The sequence below is a fragment of the Paramormyrops kingsleyae genome, chromosome 16 (genome assembly GCF_048594095.1).
Source record: "Paramormyrops kingsleyae isolate MSU_618 chromosome 16, PKINGS_0.4, whole genome shotgun sequence".
Taxonomy (NCBI): domain Eukaryota; kingdom Metazoa; phylum Chordata; class Actinopteri; order Osteoglossiformes; family Mormyridae; genus Paramormyrops; species Paramormyrops kingsleyae.
Window position 1 is genome coordinate 33233556 of NC_132812.1, and position 25267 is coordinate 33258822.

Sequence of the window (25267 nt, forward strand, 5' to 3'; positions counted from 1 at the left end):
GTCTGTGCTTTCTGAAAAACAAGACATGTGTCTTTAGTATTTGTCCCTCGACAATTATTATTCCAGGTAAGAATATCAGAAAGTGACAGGCCTTATTATTTCAATACTCATTGCACAGTATATTAACATACTCCTTCCATCTATAAAACACAGCTTGTGTTTAAAAACCGATACATTTTATAAAGCATGACAATGCCGTAACCTTTCCAACATGCGATTTATGAATAATAAAGAATTTAACATTCTGAACCTTCTTGTCAAATGACTATGAATACCAGAAAAAAAATCAATCAAAATTTTATTTCTTTTGCACAAATACATCTAAAATGCACATTTTTATTATACAAAAACTTTAGATTTGTTCCAATCCTCCAATCCACATGTTCATAAACAAATACAGGATACCACTGCAGTCAGTAAGATAAGATTCATGTTCCTAATTATTCGTTCTTCATTCACAGAACTTTACCAATCACAAAAAAGTCTTCAGTGCATTGACTTTAATGCACATTGACTTTAAACATTATACTAGGTAGTCATTATCATTCTGCAAATGCCCTGCTTTGATAGAGTCTGTCACCCAGGATTCTCTCACAATTTTAAATTTTTTGGCAAAAATGCGTCGGAGCATTTTTAGCTGCTGGACTCGAGTGTCCTCTGCAACAATGACATGAGAGACCCCTTCTGCAAGCGCCGATACCACGGTTCCTCCATGGAAGCAAAGCTCCAGTGACCGCGTGTCCAAGCACGTCCCACGTATTCGGCTCTTGGTGTCCCCGATGTCAGCACAGCGGTCGAAATAGACTGCGAAAGGCCTGAACATGCTGGTGGGCAAGTCATCAAAGGCGTACCTCGCCTCCACGTTTGAAATGGACGGCACTTCTGGCCCTGAGGTCTTTACTCTGGAGAAAACTTCTCTTAGCTGCGGTACATCAGTGTCAACATAATAGCTATCACCAAACTGGTCATACTCCTTGGAAAAATGTTCCTGCGTGGATGGAGACATATGAATCATGTGACGGGGCTGCCATGGTACCAGACCCTTTTTTTCCAGACATTCCAGCAGCCAGGATGCCCACACAATGTCGTGCTGATTAGCTGAAATCAGGTTCTTCACCCTCAGGTTTTCGACAGCTGCAATGACACAGTAGGTGTCCTTGCCAGGATTCTGTACTATGATTCCACCACATTTCGCCACTCCTTTCTCCAGCTCAGCCTTGGGATGCTCTTCACTCCCATTCATGATGCAAAACTCCACGTCTTCAAACATATCGAATTCTTTGGTCACGCTGGACAGGTCTTGGGATTTGTAGTGGTCAACAATGCCAATGGCTTTCTTGGGTTTTGCCACAAACTTCCGCTTCTTCTTATCGGGCTCGTCTTCATTGATATACAGGTGTCTTGATGCCAGCTTCCCAGAGGACTTGCTCTGCAACTGATCAAGGTCATCTAGCGTCATGCACTGGTGCCATTCCTTATCTTCCCTGATTCTCTCTATCCTGGGGAAACGCAGAGCGCAGTTTGTTTTATACATATCACTATACACTATTTCAGCTGCCTTGACCTGAATAATCACCGAGTTGCAAGGTTCAATGTAAACTTCTGGTTTCTCGGTGCCACACAGTATGGATGCTGGAGGATTATTCTTGCGAAAGACCTTCCAGTGCTTAGCAAGCTTTAGGCCCAGGTCATACAGTTCCTTCATAGTGTAACCTGAGCCAATGCGGCACAATGAATGAAACACCGTTGGTTTCTCTCCGGGTTTTGGAGGTTCAGCGAGGCCACACAGAAAATGAGAAATCATCCCACCTCGGGAACCTTTTCCCCAGTAACCCCCCAGGATCAACAGGTCAAGCTCGTCCATCAAACCATCCATGTATTCTGGTTTTATCTTGAGCCACCCCTCTCCTCGCTTGTCTGGCTTGTATGTAGACATGGGATCCTTTACCATGATCCCTTCCTCACGATTGTCAATGGCTTCATTTAAGGCATTAACCACCTCCTGCATGGTTTTAGCTTCAATTTTAGGCACTAAATGAATTCGCCCCTTAAGCGGGGTGAAGACGGTCTTCAGAATATCACAACGTTTCCTCAGTGTCTCATGTCCAAATTTTTGATCATTAACTAGAAGAACATCAAAGACACAGAAGCAGGTCTGCAATTCAGAATCTTCTACTAACCTTTTGATGTCAAACTTGCTACCTTTCTGCATGAACGTGTCAGTGGTGGGGTTGTATGCCATCATCTCCCCATCCAAGATGCATCTATTAACATGGCACTTGAAGACATTGTGAATGAAGGGGGTCAAAGATCCCTCTAATGGTGATGTCCCAAACTGCTGAGTATACTCAAAAGAATTGCGGGTGAAGTATTTGTACACATCCCCATCTTTGTGCATCTGGATGCGTTCTCCATCTAACTTTGTCTGAATGTAGAAAGTTTGATTGTTCATCTGTTTCTCTATTTGCTTGATGTTGGCAATAGCTGCCAGCATAGGCTTGAAAGCTGAGAACAATTCGATGGATACGTCGCTGAGAGATACAGTAGGATCATGAAGCTTCTGACACACTTTGGAAAGGTCTGTAGTGACATTGTACAGCTCTGTTGCATCTGGGTGAAAGACCTGGAGTACAGTATCCTTGCTTATGCCCAGTTTCATGTCTTTCACAATCATCCGAATGAGCCACTTCTGCTCCAGGGCTGAGGTCTGTGTTAACAAATGTAATAAGTTCTTCTTGACAAGATCCTTCTTTTTAGCAGCATTGTTGATAGCCACTGAGTCCAAGAAGTCATTTACCTCCCTAATAGTCAGCTTTCCCTTACTCATGCATCGTTTCTTCAAGACAAAATAAGCCATGATGGCAAAATCCCCTGAATCTCCCTTAGACGTCGTAGGAGCTCTGTAGTTCAGAAGTTTGTTCGCTTCTGGTCCATTTTTTGGAAGCCCCAACACCTCAATAAACAATTTGGCAAGCATGCTCTCCTTGATACCATAGGCCATTCGTTCTCGCTCAAACTGGGGAACAAGAAGACGCATGGCTGGGTAAAAAGAATCAGTGGTTCTGGGATTATCTTTGTGGAGGGCAGCATGGAATTTCCTCCAGGAATCAATAAAATCTGACAGACACTTGGCCTTATCGGGTCGAGACTTAGCTTTCTGTATTTTTTCTAATGTCAAACACAGATGTAGAAATGGAACTTGGGAAGCTACAGAACTCTGAGAGGTGTCAGCACTGCTTGGTTCTTCTTCCATTATAGTATGCAAGACCCTGAGGGGGGGAAAACCATGTAGGGAATGTTACAAATTCAAAATAGCAATCATGGTAACAAGAAAATTAATAAAACTGTTATATATTCCAGGAGTCTAAAAGAATAAGGAGTTTCCTTTGATTTCTAATATGCTCATTCTCAAATCAAGAAAAAGATAAACAATGGGAAATATTCGTGGAAAATGTACAGTAATTTAATAAAAATGACAATTAAAAAACTAGATATGTCACCCATGTAACAATCTGAAAATACTTTAACTTAAAAAGCGCTCCAATTACGCCATCTATTTGTGGAAAATGGATTTACCGATCTTCAAACCAGTCAATTCAATAGGGAATTGTGCGGTAATCACACAAGCGATTAAATTGTACACAATGCTATTCTTTTTATGTACGATAGGCGGAAAGTATGTTCTTGTTGTCTTTTCCTTCTTTATATTGTTTGTTTGCTGCGTTCCTTTTCTGTTTGTCAATAATGTAGGTTGAACTTTCGCTCTGTGACAATGTGCTGTATTGATGTCCGAGTCAATAACCACGATAACTTAAAGTAGGAAATTAAACGTCAGGTGCTAAAGAACAGATTTATGTGTGGGCATACATGTCAAAAGACGACAGAGAAACTAAATTTATTATCTACCATGGCAGAAGTGTGCCACTCGGAAAATAAGACAAATAGTGCCCAAATATTTACAGTGCCTAGCACCGTAACTGTTTAAAATTTCATATAGAAAGCATCACTTGCCCTCTACAATTAATCTATTATTGCTTAAACTAAGAGTAAAACATTACATACACACAAAAGAGGCGCCGTGAACAGTATTCAGTTTCAATTAGAATGTATAACAACAAACAATTGCATACGTCAAGAGGGGATGCAGGAAGATGTGCCAAGAAATAGAATCAACGGTAAAATATAGTATAGTAATAAAACATAAACAATAGAAACAATACAATGTAATTTCACAACATTATACGTCAGAAAGTGTAGTGGTCTAATTACAAGCCCGGACTTGCTCTGGTGACAAATTCATTCATCTACCAATGTATCAAAACTGAAAAGAACTGTATGTGCAGTACAAAACGCTTATCGTAGAAAAAAAGGTTCAAGTTGTGATTTTAAACCAAAATTCCCTCACACTTCGTTGGTACATTTACCTTAAATAAATATGTTAAACTATTATACAAAGACAACATGATTCAATTCAAGTAAATCCAAGTTAAGCATTTTCCTCTCCATAGAAACCCGGTACTGTATAAGGATATGGCTGAACGTGTTTTAAAGTTTCCAAACAGCTTTAGAAGGTTAAGCGTTTTAGACCATTGCCATAATACAGTTTGCTAATTTCTTAACTGTTAAAAATGAACTTCACTGTAAAATACAACGTAGATTCATATAATATTCATAAATAAATGGCGGAGCTTACCGAATGCGTTACAAAATATGCAAAATGTAGTTACACAACCAGCATTAAAAGACGACCCAAATACCAATACAAGAAGGTAGAAATGGTGAGAGGGGAGAAAAAGAATGGAACACCACATTCACTTCCGCGTAGGATTGCCGGAAATTCAGCCCAATAAGTGGTAAATGTACACTAGCCCAACGGAATCGTGGAGAGAACATTTTCCTTTAAATGTTATATTACGACCGAATGTCATATCCTTAAGTACTTTATTTGTGAACGATCTAATTGTTATTACAAGTTATACATATATATGTATATTAATTTTAATTTATACATATATGTGAGTTTGTTCTACCCGGACTTTCTTGACGGTAACACCACCGGCTCAAGATCTACGGCTTGAAATGGAGTGAGCTGGGTGCGAACTGGATAGACATGGTGTGCTTGCCATAGGTAGTGGTTCTCTTTCATTTCTTTTTTCCATCGTATAGACTCATTCTTCAAAAGGATGAGAGAAAAGTAAGTAAGTACGCCCTATTCGGCGATACACTTCGTGAAAATGTAGGTAACCCAATACTGGAATGAAGTAATTACTGCTGTTCAAGCCTGGTAGCTAACGTCCGCTGATCTTACCGAAGAGACGCACATCCCGCATTCCCGTCTGCCACCAGGAAGGGTTTGGCATCTCGGGGTAGCTAGTTAGCTAATTGACTTGATTTGGCACTGGAAAATACATCCCCGCTTGGTGTTAACGTGGTCATATCACTACCTAGCTAGCAGTGTGGCTAAATAGTCTTCATAGTATGGCTCGAAGTAGGTGCATAGCTCCTCTACCAGTCTGTACCTGGTACACCTGGGACGTTTAAATAGTCAGGTGCTTCTTGGTGTTTTATTATAGGGCTATTTTAAATGATGTTTGTTTTTTTAAAGTCTGACTTCATGACAGCTAACGTTTCGGTAATATGTTAGCTTACCGAATCGTGAATAAGGTTCTGGTTCTTTGCAAGGAACGTCATGTTATGCTACTAACAAGAGAGTAACGTATAGCTTTAAAATGGTGGCTAATATATATATATTACTACGCTCAGTAATCCTATACTGTCGTGTCATTTAGGTTCAAAATGCCGGCGAGTCCCAGAGATTTGCTGAAAGTCCACTAGGTGTTACCTGAGACCCACCGACACGGTTTCGGTGTTGACGCAAGCTCTCTGACCTTTTCTGGTTTAAAGGTGTCATCCGGCCTCCTGTTACGCTCTAGTGGGTCGGGTTCGCTAGCTACGGCCACCTGCAATTTTTGTGCCACTTCATTTGGGGACATTTTTATGTTTTTGTTGGAATTTCCCTCGATCCCAACGAATGAAGTCCAAGTCAGTGTTAATCTGAATATTGCGTCCGTAAACGAAGCCGTACCCATCATTTCCGTCCATTAAATGCAGCAGTGGCTAAGTGAGCAGAATTGTGTGCAACATACCGTCTCCCGTCTGCAGGTGGTAGCATTGCTCTATCGTTATAGGCCTGGTACTAAACGTTAAAAAGCCATTTGTGACTTCACGGCTTTCTAGATGAGAGGTTATTTGATAATGTGGCAGGGCCTGGAGCTTGTAGTGGTTCCCGACCACAGAGACCAGAATAAGCTACCACAGGAAATAAACAGTTTTCTTTAAGAAGTTGGCTGTTTTTAAGGCCTTTACCATACAAACCAGCACGCTTGCAAGGGTTGTCCACATTGCCTTCTCTGCACTGGGGTAAGTCCATTGGACCCCTCCTCTTTAGCTCTGTGGTATTGTTGTGGTAGAACGAGCCATTTAGCATCATAAAAACTGCAGTTCTGTAGTGAATATCCAGGTCTGAACTATCTATGGTAATGTATATTTTTAAACTTTTTTTAGAATGCATCATCACTCACTGTCAGGTACTATAATAGTATTAGGTTGATTTTCTGTTTGCTGTGGCAAAATATTTATAATTAGTTGTTGTACTTTATTTCTGATTAAATTAGCAGCAAGGGTTGGCTGAAACCCATCTGGCATTTAGACTGTGTGCTTCCTTTATTTACCCTTGTACATTATTAGTTGCTCCAGGGCAGTGTTTCCCAGCCCAGTCCTCAGGGACCCACAGACTGTTCATGTTTATGCTCCCTGCCAGACAGTCCACATATTTGCTCCCTTCCAGCTCCCAGTAGGGTAAAAACGTGGTCTGTCTGCAGGTCCCCAGGACCGGATTGGGAAATACTGCTCTAGGTTATCCTCTAAAAGACAGGTGCGTAAGGTATTTCTGAGCTGTAACTGTACGTGTTTTCTTGTTAAGGCCGCCCGGGCTGTCCTGCTCCTGTTTGACATTTCTATGTCTGGCATAACTTTATCCATATGACCTTTGACTCTGCTTGTTTATCCCCCTCCCCCACCCCAACCCCAATCCCATGCCCCTTGTTGGCATGTGTCTGTCCAGGGTATCCAGTTTGTAAGAAGGGGCTTCTTTTGTTCAGCGCACCACAATGGAGAAGCCGTGGAGGCTGTGGGTGGTGGTGCAGAGGTGGCTCCTGGCCATGGGCTCCTGGTCCTGGAGCGTGTGTCGGGTCTCTCTCCTGGCCCTCATCCTCACCTTCCATCTGTACGGCGGTTTCCTGCTGCTGGCGCTCATCTTGGTGTCCGTGGCCGGTATCCTCTACAAGTTTCAGGACGTGCTGCTCTACTTCCCCGATCAGCCCTCCTCATCACGCCTCTACGTCCCCGTGCCTACAGGGGTCCCGCACGAAAACATCTTCATCAGGACCAGGGACGGCGTGCGTCTCAATCTCATCCTGCTGCGGTACGTGGGCGAGAACCCCAGCCTGGCGCCCACCATCATTTATTTCCACGGCAATGCTGGCAACATTGGACACCGCATTCCCAATGCGCTGCTGATGTTGGTGCACCTGAAGGTGAACGTGGTGTTGTTGGACTATCGGGGCTATGGGAAGAGCGAAGGTGAGCCCAGCGAGGAGGGCCTGTATCTAGATGCGGAGGCCGCTCTCGATCATGTCATGACGAGGCCGGACATCGACAAGACAAAGATCATCCTGTTCGGGCGCTCGCTGGGGGGAGCTGTGGCTGTGCACCTGGCCTCGGGGAATCCCCACCGTGTGGCGGCCATCATAGTGGAGAACACCTTCTTGAGCATCCCTCATATGGCCAGTACCCTCTTCTCCTTCCTCCCCATGAGGTACCTTCCGCTGTGCTGCTATAAGAACAAGTTCCTGTCGTACCGGCAGATCGCACAGTGCCGGGTGCCTTCGCTCTTCATCTCGGGGCTATCTGACCAGCTCATCCCACCGGTCATGATGAAGCAGCTGTACGAGTTGTCGCCCTCTCGGACCAAAAGACTGGCTGTCTTCCCGGACGGCACGCACAATGACACGTGGCAGTGCCAGGGCTACTTCGCTGCCCTTGAGCAGTTCATTAAGGACCTCCTGAAGAGTCATGCTCAGGAGGAAACCGTCCAATCCGGGGCCAGCGTGACCATCATTTAAGCCCCTCCGCTGCCCACCTGGTCTTGTTAGGTGAGGGTGAGCGGTGACAGAATGTGCATTTCTTATGTTTTATTATTATTATTATTCACTTTACATTTGTAAAATTGCATCTGAATTATGGTGACCCAGGTGTGGAAATAAAACGTACCCAGAGACTGTCAGAATTTTATGGATGCATGCTAAACTACTTTAATTAATTTGGGCCTTAACTCATTTGTACAACCAGAAGAGAGACACATTTCATTCCAGAGTGTTTTATACCAAGTCTTCACTATTCTTCTAATTTATGGAGCCATTTCTAGAAGTACAGGTAGTCATCACATGTACAGTAGCAGGCTGTGCTGGTGCTTTTCTGGAACTTAGGTGAGAAAACAGTGGAAACGACACCTCGTTCGGTTGGCTACAGGAAACTCGGTGCGGCTTAGCCCTGCCGCTTTTCACACGAGCGGTCCCCATTCTTAGCTGCGCGGTTGCGGTCTCAGGCTCGAAGTACGGGAGCCAATCCGAGGTCGTTGACATGCCTGCTGTGTCAGCACACTGGGGTACATTGCACTGTAACTGTAGATTTTTTTTAAGAGAGCGCAGCAATTGTATTGTAGCCACACATCTAAGGCCGGTGCAGTTCATATTCAAATATTCCCCTATTTTTTTCATGAATGCTTTGTTTTTCCCCCCAATTGTTTATTTTTATTTTTTAAGTCCCTCAACTTCACCTTTTTTTTTTTTTTTCTTTTTAATAAATGGAGCGACTGTTTAGATGGAACATCCTGGTGAGCTGATTATCTGCACGTCTTCCAGGGATTACATCCGTATGAAATGGAATATCTGAACGTTCCTTAAATAATTTCCAAGCCATTTACACATTACATATGGTTTTATGCAATATGTCCATTGTATCACATTTCAGTTAAATGGATTTTGTCTGTGTGTGTGTGTGTGTGTTTGTGACTGTGTGTCTGCCTTCAGGTTACAGGTGCTTTGCACTCAATGTTCAACCCCCCCCCCCCCCCCCCCCATTATTCTATTACATATATTTAATTGAAGCAAATCACGACACACTGCAGCCAATCATTATTCCATCATTCAACCATATACTTTAGGCACTAGTGGTTAAGTTCCAAATGGTTGGGTTTTACGGTTAAATTATACCTTCTTGGATCTCATTGCATCCCGAGTGACTGGCTTTACTGGTTTAATTTGTTGACCTGTTTTACCTTTTGGCCTATTTTAGCACTTAGATTACAAATGAAAGTGATGTGATTGAAGCATATCAATTAAAGCATATCAATTAAGTTTTACGAGTAATAGAATCCTATGTTAATTGCCTGAAAGTTTCTATAGATGTTCATTGCTAGATGTTCATAAACAAAGTTAGCATTCGTGCAGGTATAATTCAGATATTACTGAAGGCCTTATTGATTTTCTAATACTTAATTTGTTTTAAGGATTTAAAAACGAGTCTCTAACATGAGAATAGGACTGTATACATACCCGCACTCAAAACAATGTGCCATGGTTCATTGAATGTTTATAGAAATCCAATGTGTATTCTTGGTTTTGCTCTTTTGCAGTGCTGAAATGGTTGGATATCGATATTATTTATAAGAAGGCATGGATTGTGGATGGCTTGTCATCCCTTTGTATAACAACATTGAAAGGTCTTTCTTCACACTTATTGTATCAGAGTGTGAGAATTTTAATTTTTTTAGATACAGTCACAGTTTCTATTTTATTTACTGTTACATGCAATAAATTGAAATTAAGGTTCAGCGACTTGTCTAGTGTTTGGCTTCTGTAAGAATTTGTTAAATGTTGGGGAAATCTTTCCAAGTCCTGTGTAAAAGGGTAATTGAACTTGCAGCGAAATAAAGGATAACGTGATTGCCATTAACTGGAATAGCAATGATCTTTTTTTCTCTTCGAAATAAAATGTAAAATTGCACATCACTTCTGCTTTTAGAGGAATTTTTCTTGCCATCTCTACTAAGTATTTCTTGACACAAGGGGACTTCCTTCAACTGCGCATATTGATGCATTGAATAGTGAGGCCTTTTATATTTCCTGGAGCTGTCTTTGACCAAAAGAAACTTGCTTACACTTGGGATTTGGGTTGTTTTATTTGATTTTTTTTAGACCTTGCATTACAACATGCTAGCCTTCTCTTTTTTTTTTTATAATATATTTCGAGACATATGATAGGGTCATGTTTGTTTTTTTGTTTGGCCCGATAAAAAAAGGCCGAAATGAAGTATTGAATTTGGATCTGTGGCCAGTCTGACAGGAAGCAAACTTTCGTCTAACCGGAATCCACAGCATTTGTACCGCTTCTGTTTTTTTTCCTCTCTCTACTCTGTTTCTGTTTCTTTTGCGCTGTACAGTGCAGTCCAACCCTGAAGGCAGCAGGCTGCCGTCTCTCAGTGTCGCTGATCTGGTCATGCTCGTCGTCTGAGCCACGCTGTTGACATGGCGGCAGCTCTCAGGAGCGGCTCGTCCTGTGCTGCTCCTGAAGCTCAGAATCGGCGTCTCTCCTGGGCTGTGCTAGTCCTGACCCTGGCTGCCGTCACCTCGTCGTCCCTCTCTGTCCTCTCGCTGTACCACATCCTCGCCCTGAAGGCCGAGGTGGTCGGCCTCCATGCCGAGCTGAGCCGGAGGAGGAGCGAGCAGCAGAGCGTGTCCATACAGCGGCTGGCCGGACGGCCTCAGGAACCTCAGGAGACCCACGCTGGAAAGAAGAAGGTAAGCTGAGCACAGGCCTGACCCCAGAACACCACCCTGGGGAATTTGCTTTTCACATCCTACACGTTGTCTAACTTAGACCTACCTAGCTGATGTATCTTCTAAAGAAAAGCCTCTTCATATACAGTACTGTGCAAAAGTCTTAGGCCAGTGGTGGCCAATCTTATCCGCAAAGAGCTGCTGTGTGGCGGGTTTTCGCTGCAACTCCCTAATTAGATTACTAATTAGAGGACTGATTGGCTGAAGAGTCCTCAAACCTGGGTTTGAACAGCTGACCTACAGGTTATCCCAAAAACCTGCATACACACCGGCCCTTTGCGGATAAGATTGGCCACCCCTGTCTTAGGCAGTCAAAGGTAAAGGTAATTAAATGATACTCATGTTGGCGTAAAACTATGATATTAAGTCAGCCAAAATGTGTCAGCTTAGCTATTTCAAAATCTCTCCTAAAGTCACCCTGTTATTTGTAGTAGCTTTCCAATATATCATGTATTTTTTTGACTCAACCACCACCCCACCTTCTTTAGGTAATCAATACCTCATTGAGGTATTTAGCTAATTACACAAATTAATTAAATGAGCTGTTTATGAAATTTAATGAATACATAGCATGAATGAGGTGCCCCCGAGGAGGGTTTTGGGAACTGAAGCAGCATTCATCCAGACTTCCACCTAGTAACTTTTTGGAGAAGACAAGAAGTTTTTGTTTAGGGTTTTGTGTTAATGATGAATTGCATATATTCTAATGTTAAATTGTGTTTTTTGACCAAAAACACACTACCCACATAAATAGCCATAAACATTTTCACTTTTGCACAGTACTGTATATTACATTACAAACCACTAGAGTTTAAAATGCTGAAGGAGATCCCTTCTCTGTCTGTGGCCTAGACCATCTGTGTCATCTCTTTCAGACTCTGGATCCCACAAATAGTAAACTGAACTCCAAACCCAGTGCAAATATTCTCCCATCTCAGCCAGTTGTGCACAACATAAAGAAGAGGTCTTCTGAAAAAGGCAGATATTCTTTTTATTTGTCTAGGTGTTACTTATGCTCTAGGCCATGTGGTAGCAATGGTCACTTTGCTATAAACAGCAGTTGTACTTATGGCAAAAGGTTTGCCTCCATTCAGTTTATTTCACGTAACTTAGGTGTGGTACATTACTCATGCTAAATAACAGTAGTGTGTAGGTGAGATTGTTCCAAGCCAAGCCCAGCTTTATCAGAATCAACTTTAACTTGCCATGTACACCCCGACTATGAGGAGTTTGTTTTGATGTAATTGGTCACATTAAAGCAGTGTTCCTCAACCCAGTCCTTGGGGACCCCCCCCCTGACAGTCCATGTTTTTGCTCCCTCCCAGCTTCCTGGGAGGAAGCAAAAATGTGGTCTTTCTGGCAGGCAGCTGGGAGGGAGCAAAAACATGCATTGATGGGGGTCCCCAAGGACCAGGTTCAGAAACACTGCATTAAAGTAAAGTAAATCATAAATATTCTGTGGCAAAATATGCATGCTCTCCTCATGCCTGTTTTAGTTTGCTGTAGACATTGTAGGATTTTCTGGCAAACATAAAAAAAATGCAGGTGAATCTAGAATTCAAAACAGATCTACCAAAAAAGCAGTTTCTTATTAAAAAGCCAATTATGTGGCATATGTTCTATGATGTGCAAGTAATATGCTGCTCTGCGTATCTTTTGCCTGCTACTGAGCATTTGCATTTTAGTGTTGCAGCCCTGTTTGCAGATGATGGCCAACAGCAATAGAGGGCTCACCCTGCAAGGTAGGAACCGCCTTTTATCCAGAGGGCCATTTAGGCTAATTACTGCCCCGAGTGAGGGCATTCCTCATTATGTGAATCGGATTAAAGTTAATCGAAAAGTTAATTAGTCAGAAAAGGTGGAATACCCACTTAAGGGGGTGTACCTTAGTGTTAATGGTAGGGAGAGGGCTTGTTTTTAAGGCTGTGTGTAACTGAAAATCCAAAATTGAAAGATGTGCTTAAAATTAAAAAATGCAAAGTCAATTATTAACAAGAACAATGAAAATGACATTGTAAATTATGTGTTAAACAAATGTATTTTGCAGAAATAACATTTTTAGTAAATGGTATTGATTATGTCATGTCATAAGTTTAATAAAGTTTTGGCTCATTGGATGACTTGCTCTGAGTTGGACAGTAAACAGAACCAAATAACAGCAACAGGTTTTGAGACTGGGAGTTTATTTGAGGATGTTAGAGGAGATGCACGCAACAAAAGGGGCTGGGAAGAAACAATAAAACTGCCATCAGTGCGTAAAAAGAAATACACTAGGCAGCGAGACAGGTTTGTTTGTGGGTTACAGGTGTGTATATAGTGGGCGATCAGGGTCTGGGCTTGTTTATTGTGGGTGACTGAAGACTCAGTCAATACTGATGGAAATACTGCGCCTGTGATGTTCATGAATGTGAATGTCACCTGACAATGCTCCGCCTCAGAATGTCTATGCTCCGTCCCCTTACAACTGCGTTATCATTCTCATTCATAATATAGTAACATTAATAATAAGACAAATTGCCAGCATACTTGTTAGCTGCCTGCAGCAAGTTTGAAGATTGAAATGAGGGACAGAAGCAGACTTGTACAGGATTCATATCCCGGGTGGTGCCATGCAGGTGAACCCCGCTGTGGGTGGATCCTGCTCACATGGTGTGCATCTTTCAGAAGAACACACGGTCCTTCCCTGGCTGACCGGTCTCAAGCGGGGGATCGCCCTGGAGGAGAAGGAAGGCGCCATCCTTGTCAAGGAGGAGGGCTTCTATTTTGTGTACAGTCAGGTGATTTTTGATTAGTTCAGAATCGGCACACTGCCCATAACATCAACTGTGATGAACAGCACACCCCCAAGCAGTGATATCTGTCACTCCCTAGAGCAGTGTGTCCCAACCTGATCTTTGGGAACCCCCAGGCAGTCCACGGGATCTGGGAGGGGGCACAAGTAATGTAGTAGTACACACTTACATAATGCATTAATTAACTAGTAACTAAGTGTTAGTTATGTACTGACCCACGTTCGTTCATGATTAATCAGTCTTGAAAGTTCATGTATTTCATTCATTTGTTCATGATTTATTCTAGAGTGGTAACTGAGTAACTAAATCAGTGCCCCCTCAAATAAAGTGTTACCCTGTCATGTGATGCATGAATACAGTGGAACCTCGGATTACGAGTAACGCGGTTTAGGAGTGTTCCGCAAGACGAGCAAAGATTTTTAATAAATTTTGACTTGGAAACCGAGCAAGTCCTGGTTTACAAGCGCCAAGTATCATCAAAAATCATATGGCACACATGCGCTCCTTGTTTTTCTTGTTTTTACGTGTGCTCCGCTTCAAAACAGGAAGCGCATGCGTGCGCTTCTTGTTTTGACGCCGAGCACACGTCATCACAACTGAACCAATGGTTATTCACTTTCTCACGCTGTGAAATTGTGGGTAATCGTCTCCCATGCTCGGCCTCAGTCGGCATGCCTCAATCATATAGTCAAAATTTAGTAGAAAAGCACCACCTGAATAAGGGCGTAGCAGTGCGAGCGATGAATCTGTTTAACGACAATGCAATGTCCACATTTTTGTGAAATCGAAAAGGAGGCAAAAGCGGCTGTCATTGGATAGGTTCCTTGTTAAAGTCACACAAAAAGAAAAAGATTCCAGTGAGCCAACAGATAGCAGTGATTCCGTTAGTTATAGTGAAAGTCGTCCTACAAAATAACCCTCCTCTTCTCCTCTCTCGTCTCCCTCACACCATCCACATTTCTTTTCAAAGGTAAAGCGCAGGCTAATTTGTTATATGTATTATTACTTTATATTTTGTATTAATAATTTTTATATGAATATTTTTGAGTTGTGGGACGGATCATATGAATTTCTATTATTTCTAATGGGAAAATTCGCTTTGATATACGAGTGTTTGGAGTACAAGCATGTTTCCGGAACGGATTATGCTCGTAAACCAAGGTACCACTGTATGTAGTTCTTAGCTATTGGTAAATATCACTTTTAATCTGTTTAGTCTTTAATTCCAGTAGATAAGTACACTCAGGTATTATAGACATTCTCCTCAAGATCTAGGAGTTGGCTGATGATTTGGTTATCAGAATATGTGTTTTAGAATAATTCTTTATATATGTTCACCAGGTGTTTTACATGGACACGACCTTTGCTATGGGTCACTTTATCGTCCGAAAAAAGCAGAACATCGTCGGCGATGAACTGAAAAAAGTAATTTTGTTCCGCTGCGTTCAGAACATGGACCCGGACTATCCTTACAACACTTGCTACACAGGAGGTATACCTAAAATGGCAGCCTTTTATTTGTGAAGTTTTACTAAATGGGGCTAATTAGGAAAAAAAAAAAGGTCTTTCATATTCCATTTGAGCATAATGCCAGTCTGTTGCCAAGCAACGCTTGTAGTTGTAACCATCGGCACTCTTGCACAATGACATCCTTTGCCACAGCAAAATGCACTAAGCCAGGATTCTATCCTGGTTTCTGTGTTGGGTGTACATACAACAGTGTTGCTATGACAAGCTGATTCGCCGTGTCTTTCTGTCACTGCTCGTCAGGCATCGTCAAACTGGAGGTGGGAGATCGCGTCGAGCTGCTGATCCCCCGCAAATCTGCCAACGTGTCTCTAGATGGGGATTCCACTTTCCTTGGTGCCATCAAGCTGGTGTGATTGCACATCCCTTAGGATGCTCCTAAGGGAAGGGAACTTCTGCAGTGCTCTGCCTGAAACATGCGGCAAAAGCTCACGGAGGCTGCAAGCTGCGTTTTATTACTCAAGTGCTGTGTGGTCACTGCCCAAACGCAGCACGAGACCAATTTCTCAACTGATCCCTCGTCCACTGGCAGACCACACCCTTAATTAAAGATTACAGCCCCTGTGTCCGTGGCAAGACTGCATGCTGTAAACGAGGGGAGAAAGCAAGTACTAGTCATCATTTTAACTATATTGATGTTTTCCCCGAAAGACATACAATATCATAAAGGCATATAATATCTATAAAATTATAAAAATGCTTAAATTTCCCTGTTTCTCTGCTCTCTTAGTATGGTCAATATTTTCATTAAAATTGCATTTTGAGACATGAGAGTAAATGGGAGATAACTGGTCAGTACATTTGAATGAAATTTTAGGATTTCCATTTAATATCTAATTTTATTGTATTATTGGACACTTTATTGTATAAAGGTTGTATTTGACAAGTGTAATGGTTCAAGCAGTGGACTGTAATGACCTCTGGGTGCTAGGTATGAAAGGTTGTCTTGTTTTGTATTTTGTATGTAATTTTTTATATTATTTAAATGGAAATTTTTGTTCTGGAGGAAATTGCAGCTTCTCTTACAGTATATATTGTGTTATCTAAGATTTTGCTACTTAGAGCTTGAATACTTTTGTATAACTTTTGGTAGATATTCTACTTGCAAGCTGCCTGAGCTTTAGAAATCAATTACAGATGACGGTACATTAAAGAAAATCGAATCTTCCATAAGTATGGAAAGAAATGTTGGAGCAATGGGGAAGACTGCACCTTATTATGCTGACGAGGTCACTGTACACTGCATGTTAAATCTGTCATTCTTAAACTTATAAGACGTTTTCTAATCTTTTTGATATATAAAACTTGCTCTGGAGCAATTTTGTGAAACTTCAAAAAACAACTATAAGATTTTGTTTCTGCAAAAATAGCTCATCAAAGTTAGCATTTAGCAGGAGGAAGTGAATTGGATTGTAGGTTATACTTGCACATTATTAAAACAGATCAAGAATAATAAAAACTGTTTCTTTAAATGTTACTGTGTCTTTTTATAGTATAAGCTAGGGGTGAGTAATCTTATCCAGAGAGTGCCGTTGGGTATGTGGATTTTGCTGCAACTCCCTAACTAGATTATTAATTAGGGGACTGATTGACCGAAGAGTCCTCACACCTGGGTTTTAACAGCTGACCTAAAGGTTATCCCAAAAACCTGCACTGGCCCTTTGCGGATAAGATTGCCCACCATTGGTAGAAGCAGTCTGGCAAGTGCATTAACACATAATATTGTTATGATTTAAAGCATTATCTGTGAACATGGCCAGAATTACTTCTCACATAAATGTGTCTTAGTTTTATTGAAACAAGTGTCTTTCCAAGTTTAAGGGGACAAGTAAGCATCTATATGATTTACAGTATGAGTCAAGTAAAGGTGTGTATAATGTGCAGAAAGTTGCCATATTGAAAGCAGTCACTATTTATTCACTAGGGATAACACTTCAAGCCTAATAACGACTGGTGTGTTTCCATTCTTGTCTTAATCCAGAAAAGCATGCTGGTAAGCTGCTAAAGGAGGATTTATAGGTGATCTTATGAAGATGCAGCTTCATAGTGTTTCACCCCAGACAAGCGGCTGAAATTAGTGACCTGCCAGGCCGGATATCACATCAAATCAATACACATAGATCTGCTGGCAATGATCCCCCCATTCGGTACATTTTTACCATTCACTCCCCCCCCGTTTGGAAGTTTTTACCCATGGCCAGCCCCATAAAAATAATCGGCCCCTGATGGCCATTTCAATCAAAATTTTCTTCCAGTGCCGCCACAGCACTGCAATCACAGTGAACGAGGATGGAACAGCGGGAGTCGACATAACGTGCTAATCCCACGCGGAGCCCACATGGGTGGGGAAGATGGCATTCCCTCAGCAAGCACGCCCTTGACTAAATGCATCCACGCTCCGTCTGTCTGTCCCAGATTCTCCTCTCCCTGACGGATGTGTTTGCTGACATGGGATTTATAAATATTCGGCCCTAAAGGAAGCACAAGCTGCAAATAGCATGTATTAAAGTTGACACATAGTATCCAGGTTTAAAAAAAAAAAAAGAAAAGATGCTTGCCTAATATGCCTTTTGATGAATGATAGCATCACACATTCTCATAAGGTTCATTAGGCTCAGTGGCAATCTCGCCCTCTGGCTTAATGTATAGCTGCAAGCAGGATCAGGACCTTCCTCTTGGACTGTAGTTTTGAACTTCGAATTAGAGGTTGTACAGCTTGTGCACGTTGTACTCTAGGGACACGAAGTTGCCACAGAGTTTCTGTGCTCTCAAAAAATATAAATGCAAGTTATATACAAGTTACACAGTTTTTTTTACATCTGTTAATCCTAATGTCCCTAATAAACTTTGTTTAGGCCATATTGTATCAGTTACAGCCAGTTCTCACTAATTTTACTGTCTTTTAATTATTATTTTTCCAGATATATTTTAAATGCATAGAATGGGGAAAAGAAAGCAAATGCACAACACAATAGTAATATTCTCTTATCACCACAGTTGAACACCTGGACACTGAAGACACCATGATAAATTATATTCCCCAGCATCCTTCAGGAAGTCCTGCTCTGTGACCTGTGCATCTCAGGAGTGTAATCTTCTTCTTCTCTTCCTATCAGCTCTCTCTCCTTGCAGGTTTATCTCTGCATATTTTAATGTGCGAGCGACGCCTGGAACAGGCCCAGCCGTGGCCCAGCTCAGATGACCTTGGCAGAAAGCTGGTGACCTTTGGTCCAAGAATACTCCTGCTGCATATTGAAGGCTCATTACCAGTGTGCCAGGTTTTCTGTTTAGCAGATGCACCCATGCAAAATAGATTTTAGAGACATTTGGTCTGATAATACAGCTGGATGTGTTACTGCACCAGTTCAGGTAAAAGCTGAAGTATCCAAAAGCATGACCCCCCCTTGGTAAATGACCTGGCACCTTTCATACTTACCCAGGGTGCCCAGGGCCACTTGTATAATATTATTGTACAATGCCATGTGCAGTGTCATCACATCTGGAGCTGAGGAATGAGTAGCAGATGGTAATTACCTGGAAAAACTCTCCATGTATTACTAATGCTCTGGCTCAGGTCAAACATACTGTACAGTATGTGCTGTTTACTGTGGCTTCTGCAGCTGTTACTCCTGTTATCGCTGCTATGTGAAGCTGAACATTGCTGTTTGTGTTAGTTTATATGTTTAAACTCATTTGGCCCTCAGCAAAGGCAAATGGACCACAAAGGCCTGTGTTTCCCCCATTTTTTCTTACTTCACAGACTGCTGGCTCTATTTTGTTGCTGTTATGGACTGACTCCATGGAGTTCCCCAGCTGAACACACACAAAATGAAGACAGCAACACCATAAAAGGCTTGCCGGCCATGAAACTGGAAAACAGAGAGTGAAGGGTGCAATGAAACTGAGGTAAATTTGTAGAGCATAATATTGCTTTGCCAAAAAAAAAAAAAAAAAAACCAATGAATTGCCATGGCAACAAATGCACAGTGGAAGGTGATGTCATTTGCTTAGTGAGAATGTGGCTTTTTTCATTCCGATAATTCCAGTGTAGACTGAAAAATGTACTGTGTAAACAAAAGTTAAGTCTTTATGATCCGCTTTATGCAGAACTTGGATTAGTCATGGTTTCCCTTCTTGCAGACTATGCACATATTTGTTTAAGGAAGACTGATCAGGTCTTTTTTTAATGCAAACTTTTCCATTCATATTCTACTTGATCTGGTGGACAGAAGCTTTGAAGATGCAAGTCAAAATGCAAGCAAATCAAAACATGCCCTGAATAGCTACGATTGCAGGAAGTTTCATGTAGGGTGTAACTAGGCATATACTGCTGATGGGAAAAAAAACAAAACAAAACAAACAGAACTAAAGAAAAAGATCAGAGCTCTGGTGTTCTGGAAAACAGTCAAAAAAGCTACAAATTATATATTGTGATTTGTCATTCGATTAATATTTACTTTTTGACCACTTTCAAAAATTTCTACAGTTCTGGGTTTTGCAAAAAGCACAGGAAGACATACATGCTGGAGTTAATGCATTTTCTTACAAATACTTGACTTTAAATATTTAAATGTTATAATTTATACATCTTTTTAAAATACTCTGGAGATATGTCAGAATAAATGTCACTGATTTGCTGGCCCTTCTCCCTCGGTCTGACTCACAAAACCTCATAATCTTCACTTTTTAATCCTCTTCTCTATCCATCCTTCCCCTCACCCCATTGCCATTTCACGGCGCATCTCTACTCCTTCACCATCCTTCTCCCATTTCCGCCATAATTCCTTTCCAATATCTTTTAAGTGAAACATCCTGATGAACCAAAACAAGCTTGCGTTTACAAGTAGCCTGGTTTGGACTAGCAATCAGCTTTTTTTCCCATCCTCAGCATGCCATTGTGTATTACGGGACCCAGAATTAAATTTCAATTAATGCTTAAATTCAAAATGAAAATCGTTTTCCAATTCAGCACAATATGGGAATAATTTATACTCCATTTCAGATATGCGGTCCGTCATGTGCAGAATCAAAAGCTCATGAATGCAGAGAATAACTGACCAAGCAGAGTCACTGCCTTAGGCTCTGCTGCTTATTCATTTGAGGTCTATCGCACTGCCCCTTTATTTGCTTTCTTCCACACAAACAGTGTTTTGAGTACTTACCATTCACCTTTAATTTTTCATGATTTTTCTCCATGAAAACGTTGACGCATGGCACCCAGTGTAAGGAACAGGGTCTCTTTCAAGAACAAGCAAAACCAGATTAATCAAAAACCTGAAGAGAGACAGCTTGATGAATAATGCCCCCTTTTCCCCCAGTCCCTCGGCACAAAAGTTATTACATTTGTATTATTATTTGTTCTGTGTTCACTGCGTAGGGCAGTTTGTTCAGTATGTAGCGCATTACAGAAATAGCAAGCATTAGCATTTATTCATTTTATGGATGTCACTTGCTGTGAGGATCATTCTTTTAACCTCAGTCAAGTCTTATTGTGTTTGTGGGTTTAAAGCCTCAAGCTGTGTATTATCTTAGACAAACTGCTGTTAATGAGAAAAGCATGCATGCGCGCACCAGCATTTGGAGCACTGCCCTTCAAACACCCGCTTGGCACTCATTTTCAGCTACTCATGTTAGGCACAAGACAGCCAACATTTTCAGCACTTGCTTCTTTACTCGTCGGCTGCTTTTCCTTGGCCCACTCGTGCATGCGTGCGGTGACATCGCGTTGCATGCGTGCGGTGACATCGCGTTGCATGCGTGTGGTGACATTGCGTTGCATGCGTGCGGTGACATCGCGTGGGCAGCGTCATTCGGCTTGGGTGTCTGTCACGGGAGCTGCTGGTGGGAGGCATCTGGATCAGCTAAGCTAGCGCATCCACACCTCTCTCTCCTGCCCCCCCCCCCATTTGAAAGGCATTACCCAGCAGCCTCAGCACAGCCTTACACATGCTCTTCCTCCAGGAAATTTCTGATGCTTACAATGCATCCTGACTACTCCTTCCAAGGTCCTCTGCAATAAATTCTGTGTAACCATCCGAAAAAGATTTATAACAGGAGAGGGATATAAAGCAATTTACATAATGAGTTTTAAGCCACTGACTCTTTTGCTGTCCTATATCTTGCCTGATTCTTTGCAACGGTTAACGCCATTTCTGCCTGGCGATGGTTCGGAAGAGCAGTGGAGATTGATGTCTCATTATTTATGGCCTGGCTTTGCTAGATCTCAGCTACACGCGTCCTTCTTCATCCCAGCAACCTGCCCGCCGGTCCTAGCAATCTACCACCTGGTGGTATGACCTGCCTCCCTGTCCCCTGCTACCCCCCCTCCCCCTCCCCCCCGCCTTTGGTCTCAGCTCATTGGCTCCTTCAGCTTGACTCCCCATTCTAAATAGGCAGCTTCCTATGCCAGCGTCGCTAACTGTTTCCTGCTGCGGTTTCTCAGAACAGCCAATGTGTCTCTGCAGAGACTGTAGAGTCTTTCTCTCTGTCTCTACCTACCCTCTCCTTTGTTTCTCTCTCACGCCCCCTTCCTCATTCTTTCACCCCTCCTCTTCTCCCTCTATTACTGCTCTCTCTCTCTCTCTCTCTCTCTCTATCACAGTAAAGGAAGGGATGGATTAGTCATGGTGGAAATCTGCCTATGGGAGTAGAGAACAAACAGAGTAAGTACTGTCATCTCTATGTCTGTGTATCAGTGCTGGGAATGTCTTGGGAGCTTGTCAGCTCTGTTACTGGAGAGAAGTCTCTGTACCAGACCCCTAACTGTTAAAGGGAATAATTTTGATGTGTATATTTACTTCTTTATTATGGGTATGGACAGCTGTGAACAGGACCCAAGGCAGTCAGGTATGTGAATGGATATTCCGAGTATGCTGTCATCATATGTGTGCATGTGCACATGTGCATACATGTTGGAGAATCACATGTCTTCCAGTTTACACTGTCTTACAATCAGGGACAAACAAACTTTGCATTGTAAGTATGCAAATAAGAAATTTATGATGAGAAGTTTTCAGTGCAAATATGTGGTAACACTTTACTTAAAGCCATGTTTTTAGTCATTTATGAACACATTCATAACAAATAATTATGCATTCATAAAGCATTATAAACATGGCTATATCTATTTATAAAAAGGCACAACACATTATAGCCATGTGTATTATGCATAATGAATGATTTATGAAGCTCTCATCTATAATGCACTATAGGTACCTTCATAATGCATTATAATGGATAGTATAAGCATTAAGGATGTGTTATACTGCATTATAAATGTATGTATAGTGCATTATAGATGAGAGCTTCATAAGGCAGTCAGAATGCATAATATACATGGCCATAATGTGTTATGTATTTTTAGAAATATTTATAATCATGTTTATAATACTTCATAATGCACTATGAATGTGTTTATAAATTTGTAAAACGTGGCCATAAGTGTTACTGAAAATACTGTATGCTTGTGTATTTTTGTTTCTGAACACATCTTTAATAAGGGAACAGTATTTGAATGCTTCTGAGGCTGCTACTAACTGACAAGCTGCTCCCATTTGCAGTTTATAATAGGGAGTCCCTGCGGCTGGCTTAACTTCACACACATTTAGGGGGGAACCCAGAGCTCCAGTGGCACACTGGCCTATTTTCACGTAGAAAGCTCTCGTGCTGGCCAACCTGAGCTGGAAGCACTTCTAAGGGAATTTGATGAGCACGGAACCCTCTGTGGCAAGTTCGCAGGTGCCGCTTCTATTCTTCGAGGCCTTCCACTGTGCACCAGATGCTGCGGTGCTTGAAAAGCGGTGACGGATAAAGACCAACGACCAATGTAATTTAAGGGCCTTTTGCAAATACAGGCCTTCGTGTCGTTGCTTGGGGTTTTGGACGGATGACCTGTCGCATGGAATGAAGTTTGAGACCTCTTGGCAACATTAGATCACATTTACTTTCCGCTCTCCTCTACTCCCTTTCTCTTGAGAGAGAGTGATAATGAGAAAAAGAGGGAGGGAGAAATTACAGAACAGATGTAGCTGTTGAGGTGATGATGCAGTCAGTTCTGTTCATCAGATGTGATGTGCTCCTAGTTTTTATAACAAGTGATGTTCAGTTTAAGCTGCCACACAAGTACTTTTCCAGATCACCATAATAATGGGGATTCATAATACAAGAATCACAGCTTTGTTTTTCGAGTTGGTTTTTACATAAGAAGAAGAAGGAGAAATGGCCCTTTATTAGGTCTGGCTCTGTGTTCCCAATATGCCGTTTCGTCAGTGCAGTCCTCAGTGGCCAATGCTGGTTGATTTATTGCAAAAAGTGTCACGGTTAGGGCACAGCTGGGAATGAATACCTGATAAATATTCTCAACAGAGCAATGAGAAATGGGCTGTGAAGACGATGGACGCCACTTACGTAAAAGATTTTCTCCTGCTTATTTTGCAGAAAACTCAATAGACCTCAGCTTCAAAGAAACAAAACCCACCCTTGTCAGTATCACTCATCAGCTGTAATAGATTTTCAGCTTGGTGGCTTATTTTGTAAAATTGTAGGCTTTTGGGTCACTGTGGAAATGCCTGGCTGGCTATAACTTTGCAAATTTTCTCATTTCTAAGTTCATGATCACTCTTCAGAAATATCACCAGTACACACTGCCCAGCAGCCCAGGTTCAGGTAGCTCTCTATTACATCTATCAGTCCAGTTTATGAGGTTAGTACAAGTTTTTTTGCAGTAATGCAAATATAAAGTGCCTGGTACATTGAAGAGTATGCTCCAGTTCTCCATAGCTGAGATGGAGATCTTCCCATTTATGTTTGACCATAACGCCAATGCATTGTGGGTGACGATTTAAGTGTAATCATCAGGCTTCCTGCTCAAGACACATAGAGATGTCAGCTCTGCTGAGCCCCTGTACTCCTGTCAGCCATGCTGTTAATGGCTTCTGTTTCTCTGGGCGTAACAGGGTCAGCACCAAAGACAGAAGTAGCCAGAGGCTAAGAAGGTGCTGCTGGCATTGGAGCTCAGAGCAGCTGGCGGCGGCTCAGGGCTGTGGACAGCAGTCAGGTGTATGTAGACCATGCTGTGATGGCAGCCAGACAAACCGAAATGTGCAATACGATGGCTGCTGTGTTTAGATATTAAAAATATTGGTAGCACTTTACATTAAGTGCACCTTCATAATGCATTCATAGAACATTCAGTGCACCTTCATAATGCATTCATAGAACATTTATAAGCAGCATGCAAATACACCTTAACATCCTAACATCCCTTAACAGCTTTAATATACATTAATAACAAACATTGCATGATTATACAATTTCAATATTTATTATTATGTAATGTGTTATGAATGTATTATTAATATATATTATTAATATACATTATTGATAATATGTATCACTATTATTAATGTATTCTTATGTAATGTTTTATTAATGTATATTACAGCTGTTAATGAATGTTAGGATGTTAAGGTATACATGCATGATGTTTATGAATGATTTATGAATACTTAATGAATACATTATGAAGGTGTACTGAACATTTTAGGAATGCAATATAAAAGCATTATGAAGATGCACTTAATGTAAAGCGTTACCAAAATATCTAATAAGGCACACACCGGCAGGTACACACAGCTATATTTGTAAAGGGTCACATTAGCGTAATATTCTATAGTTCCAATTGTTTACAAAGAACAACATGCCAGGAACCTGAGCACAATAAGTTTTCGAAGAATGGATGGACGGATGAATGGATGGATGGATGGAAGACTGATGGTTCTAAGACACGATAAACCAGCTTTGCATGTACACTTCTGTCATGACAAGGCAGGGGGCAATGGAGCGTGAAATCTTCTCCAGTGGCCACAGAGGAAGGTATCACCCCAGTCCCCAGGGAACTGTCACTGGGGGAGCCTCCTCACCACTGGATCCAGGGACAGATGGGGGTGAATATGGAATATGCTAGAAACACTGCCACATCCATGTTACTAG

At 41.7% G+C, this 25267-nt stretch overlaps 4 protein-coding genes across 11 annotated transcripts in view; 3 read left to right on the forward strand and 1 right to left on the reverse strand.

The window, feature by feature from the left end:
* Positions 1–281: 281 nt before the first annotated feature.
* On the reverse strand, positions 282–4865 carry lig4 (ligase IV, DNA, ATP-dependent). The gene is made up of 2 exons (XM_023811363.2): positions 4694–4865; positions 282–3269 (listed from the first exon to the last, which is right to left on the reverse strand). Exon 2 carries the CDS (start codon positions 3251–3253, stop codon positions 524–526), a length of 2730 nt encoding a protein of 909 aa, XP_023667131.2. The 5' UTR covers positions 3254–3269; positions 4694–4865; the 3' UTR covers positions 282–523.
* abhd13 (abhydrolase domain containing 13) lies at positions 4857–10074 on the forward strand. 6 transcript variants are annotated; one of them, XM_023811366.2, is made up of 3 exons: positions 4857–6420; positions 6882–6934; positions 7124–10074. In XM_023811366.2, the coding sequence occupies exon 3, from the start codon at positions 7170–7172 to the stop codon at positions 8181–8183; it is 1014 nt and encodes a 337-aa protein (XP_023667134.1). In that variant the 5' UTR covers positions 4857–6420; positions 6882–6934; positions 7124–7169; the 3' UTR covers positions 8184–10074. The 6 variants fall into 6 exon arrangements, with proteins under 6 accessions (XP_023667134.1, XP_023667136.1, XP_023667135.1 ...); XM_023811368.2 differs by having other exon boundaries at positions 4857–5194; XM_023811367.2 differs by lacking the exon at positions 6882–6934 and having other exon boundaries at positions 4857–5198.
* A 322-nt stretch (positions 10075–10396) lies between these two features.
* On the forward strand, positions 10397–16730 carry LOC111843646 (tumor necrosis factor ligand superfamily member 13B-like). Its single transcript, XM_023811372.2, has 6 exons — positions 10397–10919; positions 11834–11936; positions 12644–12700; positions 13623–13735; positions 15092–15242; positions 15521–16730. The coding sequence occupies exons 1-6, from the start codon at positions 10647–10649 to the stop codon at positions 15631–15633; spliced, it is 810 nt and encodes a 269-aa protein (XP_023667140.1). The 5' UTR covers positions 10397–10646; the 3' UTR covers positions 15634–16730.
* Positions 16731–21709: 4979 nt separating this feature from the next.
* LOC111843647 (unconventional myosin-XVI-like) overlaps positions 21710–25267 on the forward strand; it is a 118346-nt gene continuing 114788 nt past the window's right edge. Inside the window, exons 1-2 of one of the 3 annotated variants that reach the window (XM_072700900.1) lie at positions 21710–21939; positions 22098–22123. Coding sequence is in view for 2 of the 3 variants with exons in the window: in XM_072700896.1 (XP_072556997.1) it covers positions 22084–22123 (40 nt within the window). In the remaining variant the exon portion in view is untranslated. Of the gene's footprint in view, positions 21940–21993; positions 22124–25267 lie in introns of those variants that run through there. The other 2 variants (XM_072700897.1, XM_072700896.1) reach the window with 2 other exon arrangements.

What these genes read in the sequence shown, in the direction of transcription:
- lig4 (XM_023811363.2), bottom strand. Translation starts at nt 3,253, where the DNA reads ATGGAAGAAGAACCAAGCAGTGCTGACACCTCTCAGAGTTCTGTAGCT.
- abhd13 (XM_023811366.2), top strand. Translation starts at nt 7,170, where the DNA reads ATGGAGAAGCCGTGGAGGCTGTGGGTGGTGGTGCAGAGGTGGCTCCTG.
- LOC111843646 (XM_023811372.2), top strand. Translation starts at nt 10,647, where the DNA reads ATGGCGGCAGCTCTCAGGAGCGGCTCGTCCTGTGCTGCTCCTGAAGCT. An exon ending in GAAGAGGTCTTCTGAAAAAG is followed by an intron (nt 11,937 to 12,643) that starts GCAGATATTCTT and finishes TTTGCATTTTAG; the next exon opens with TGTTGCAGCCCTGTTTGCAG. An exon ending in CAACACTTGCTACACAGGAG is followed by an intron (nt 15,243 to 15,520) that starts GTATACCTAAAA and finishes ACTGCTCGTCAG; the next exon opens with GCATCGTCAAACTGGAGGTG.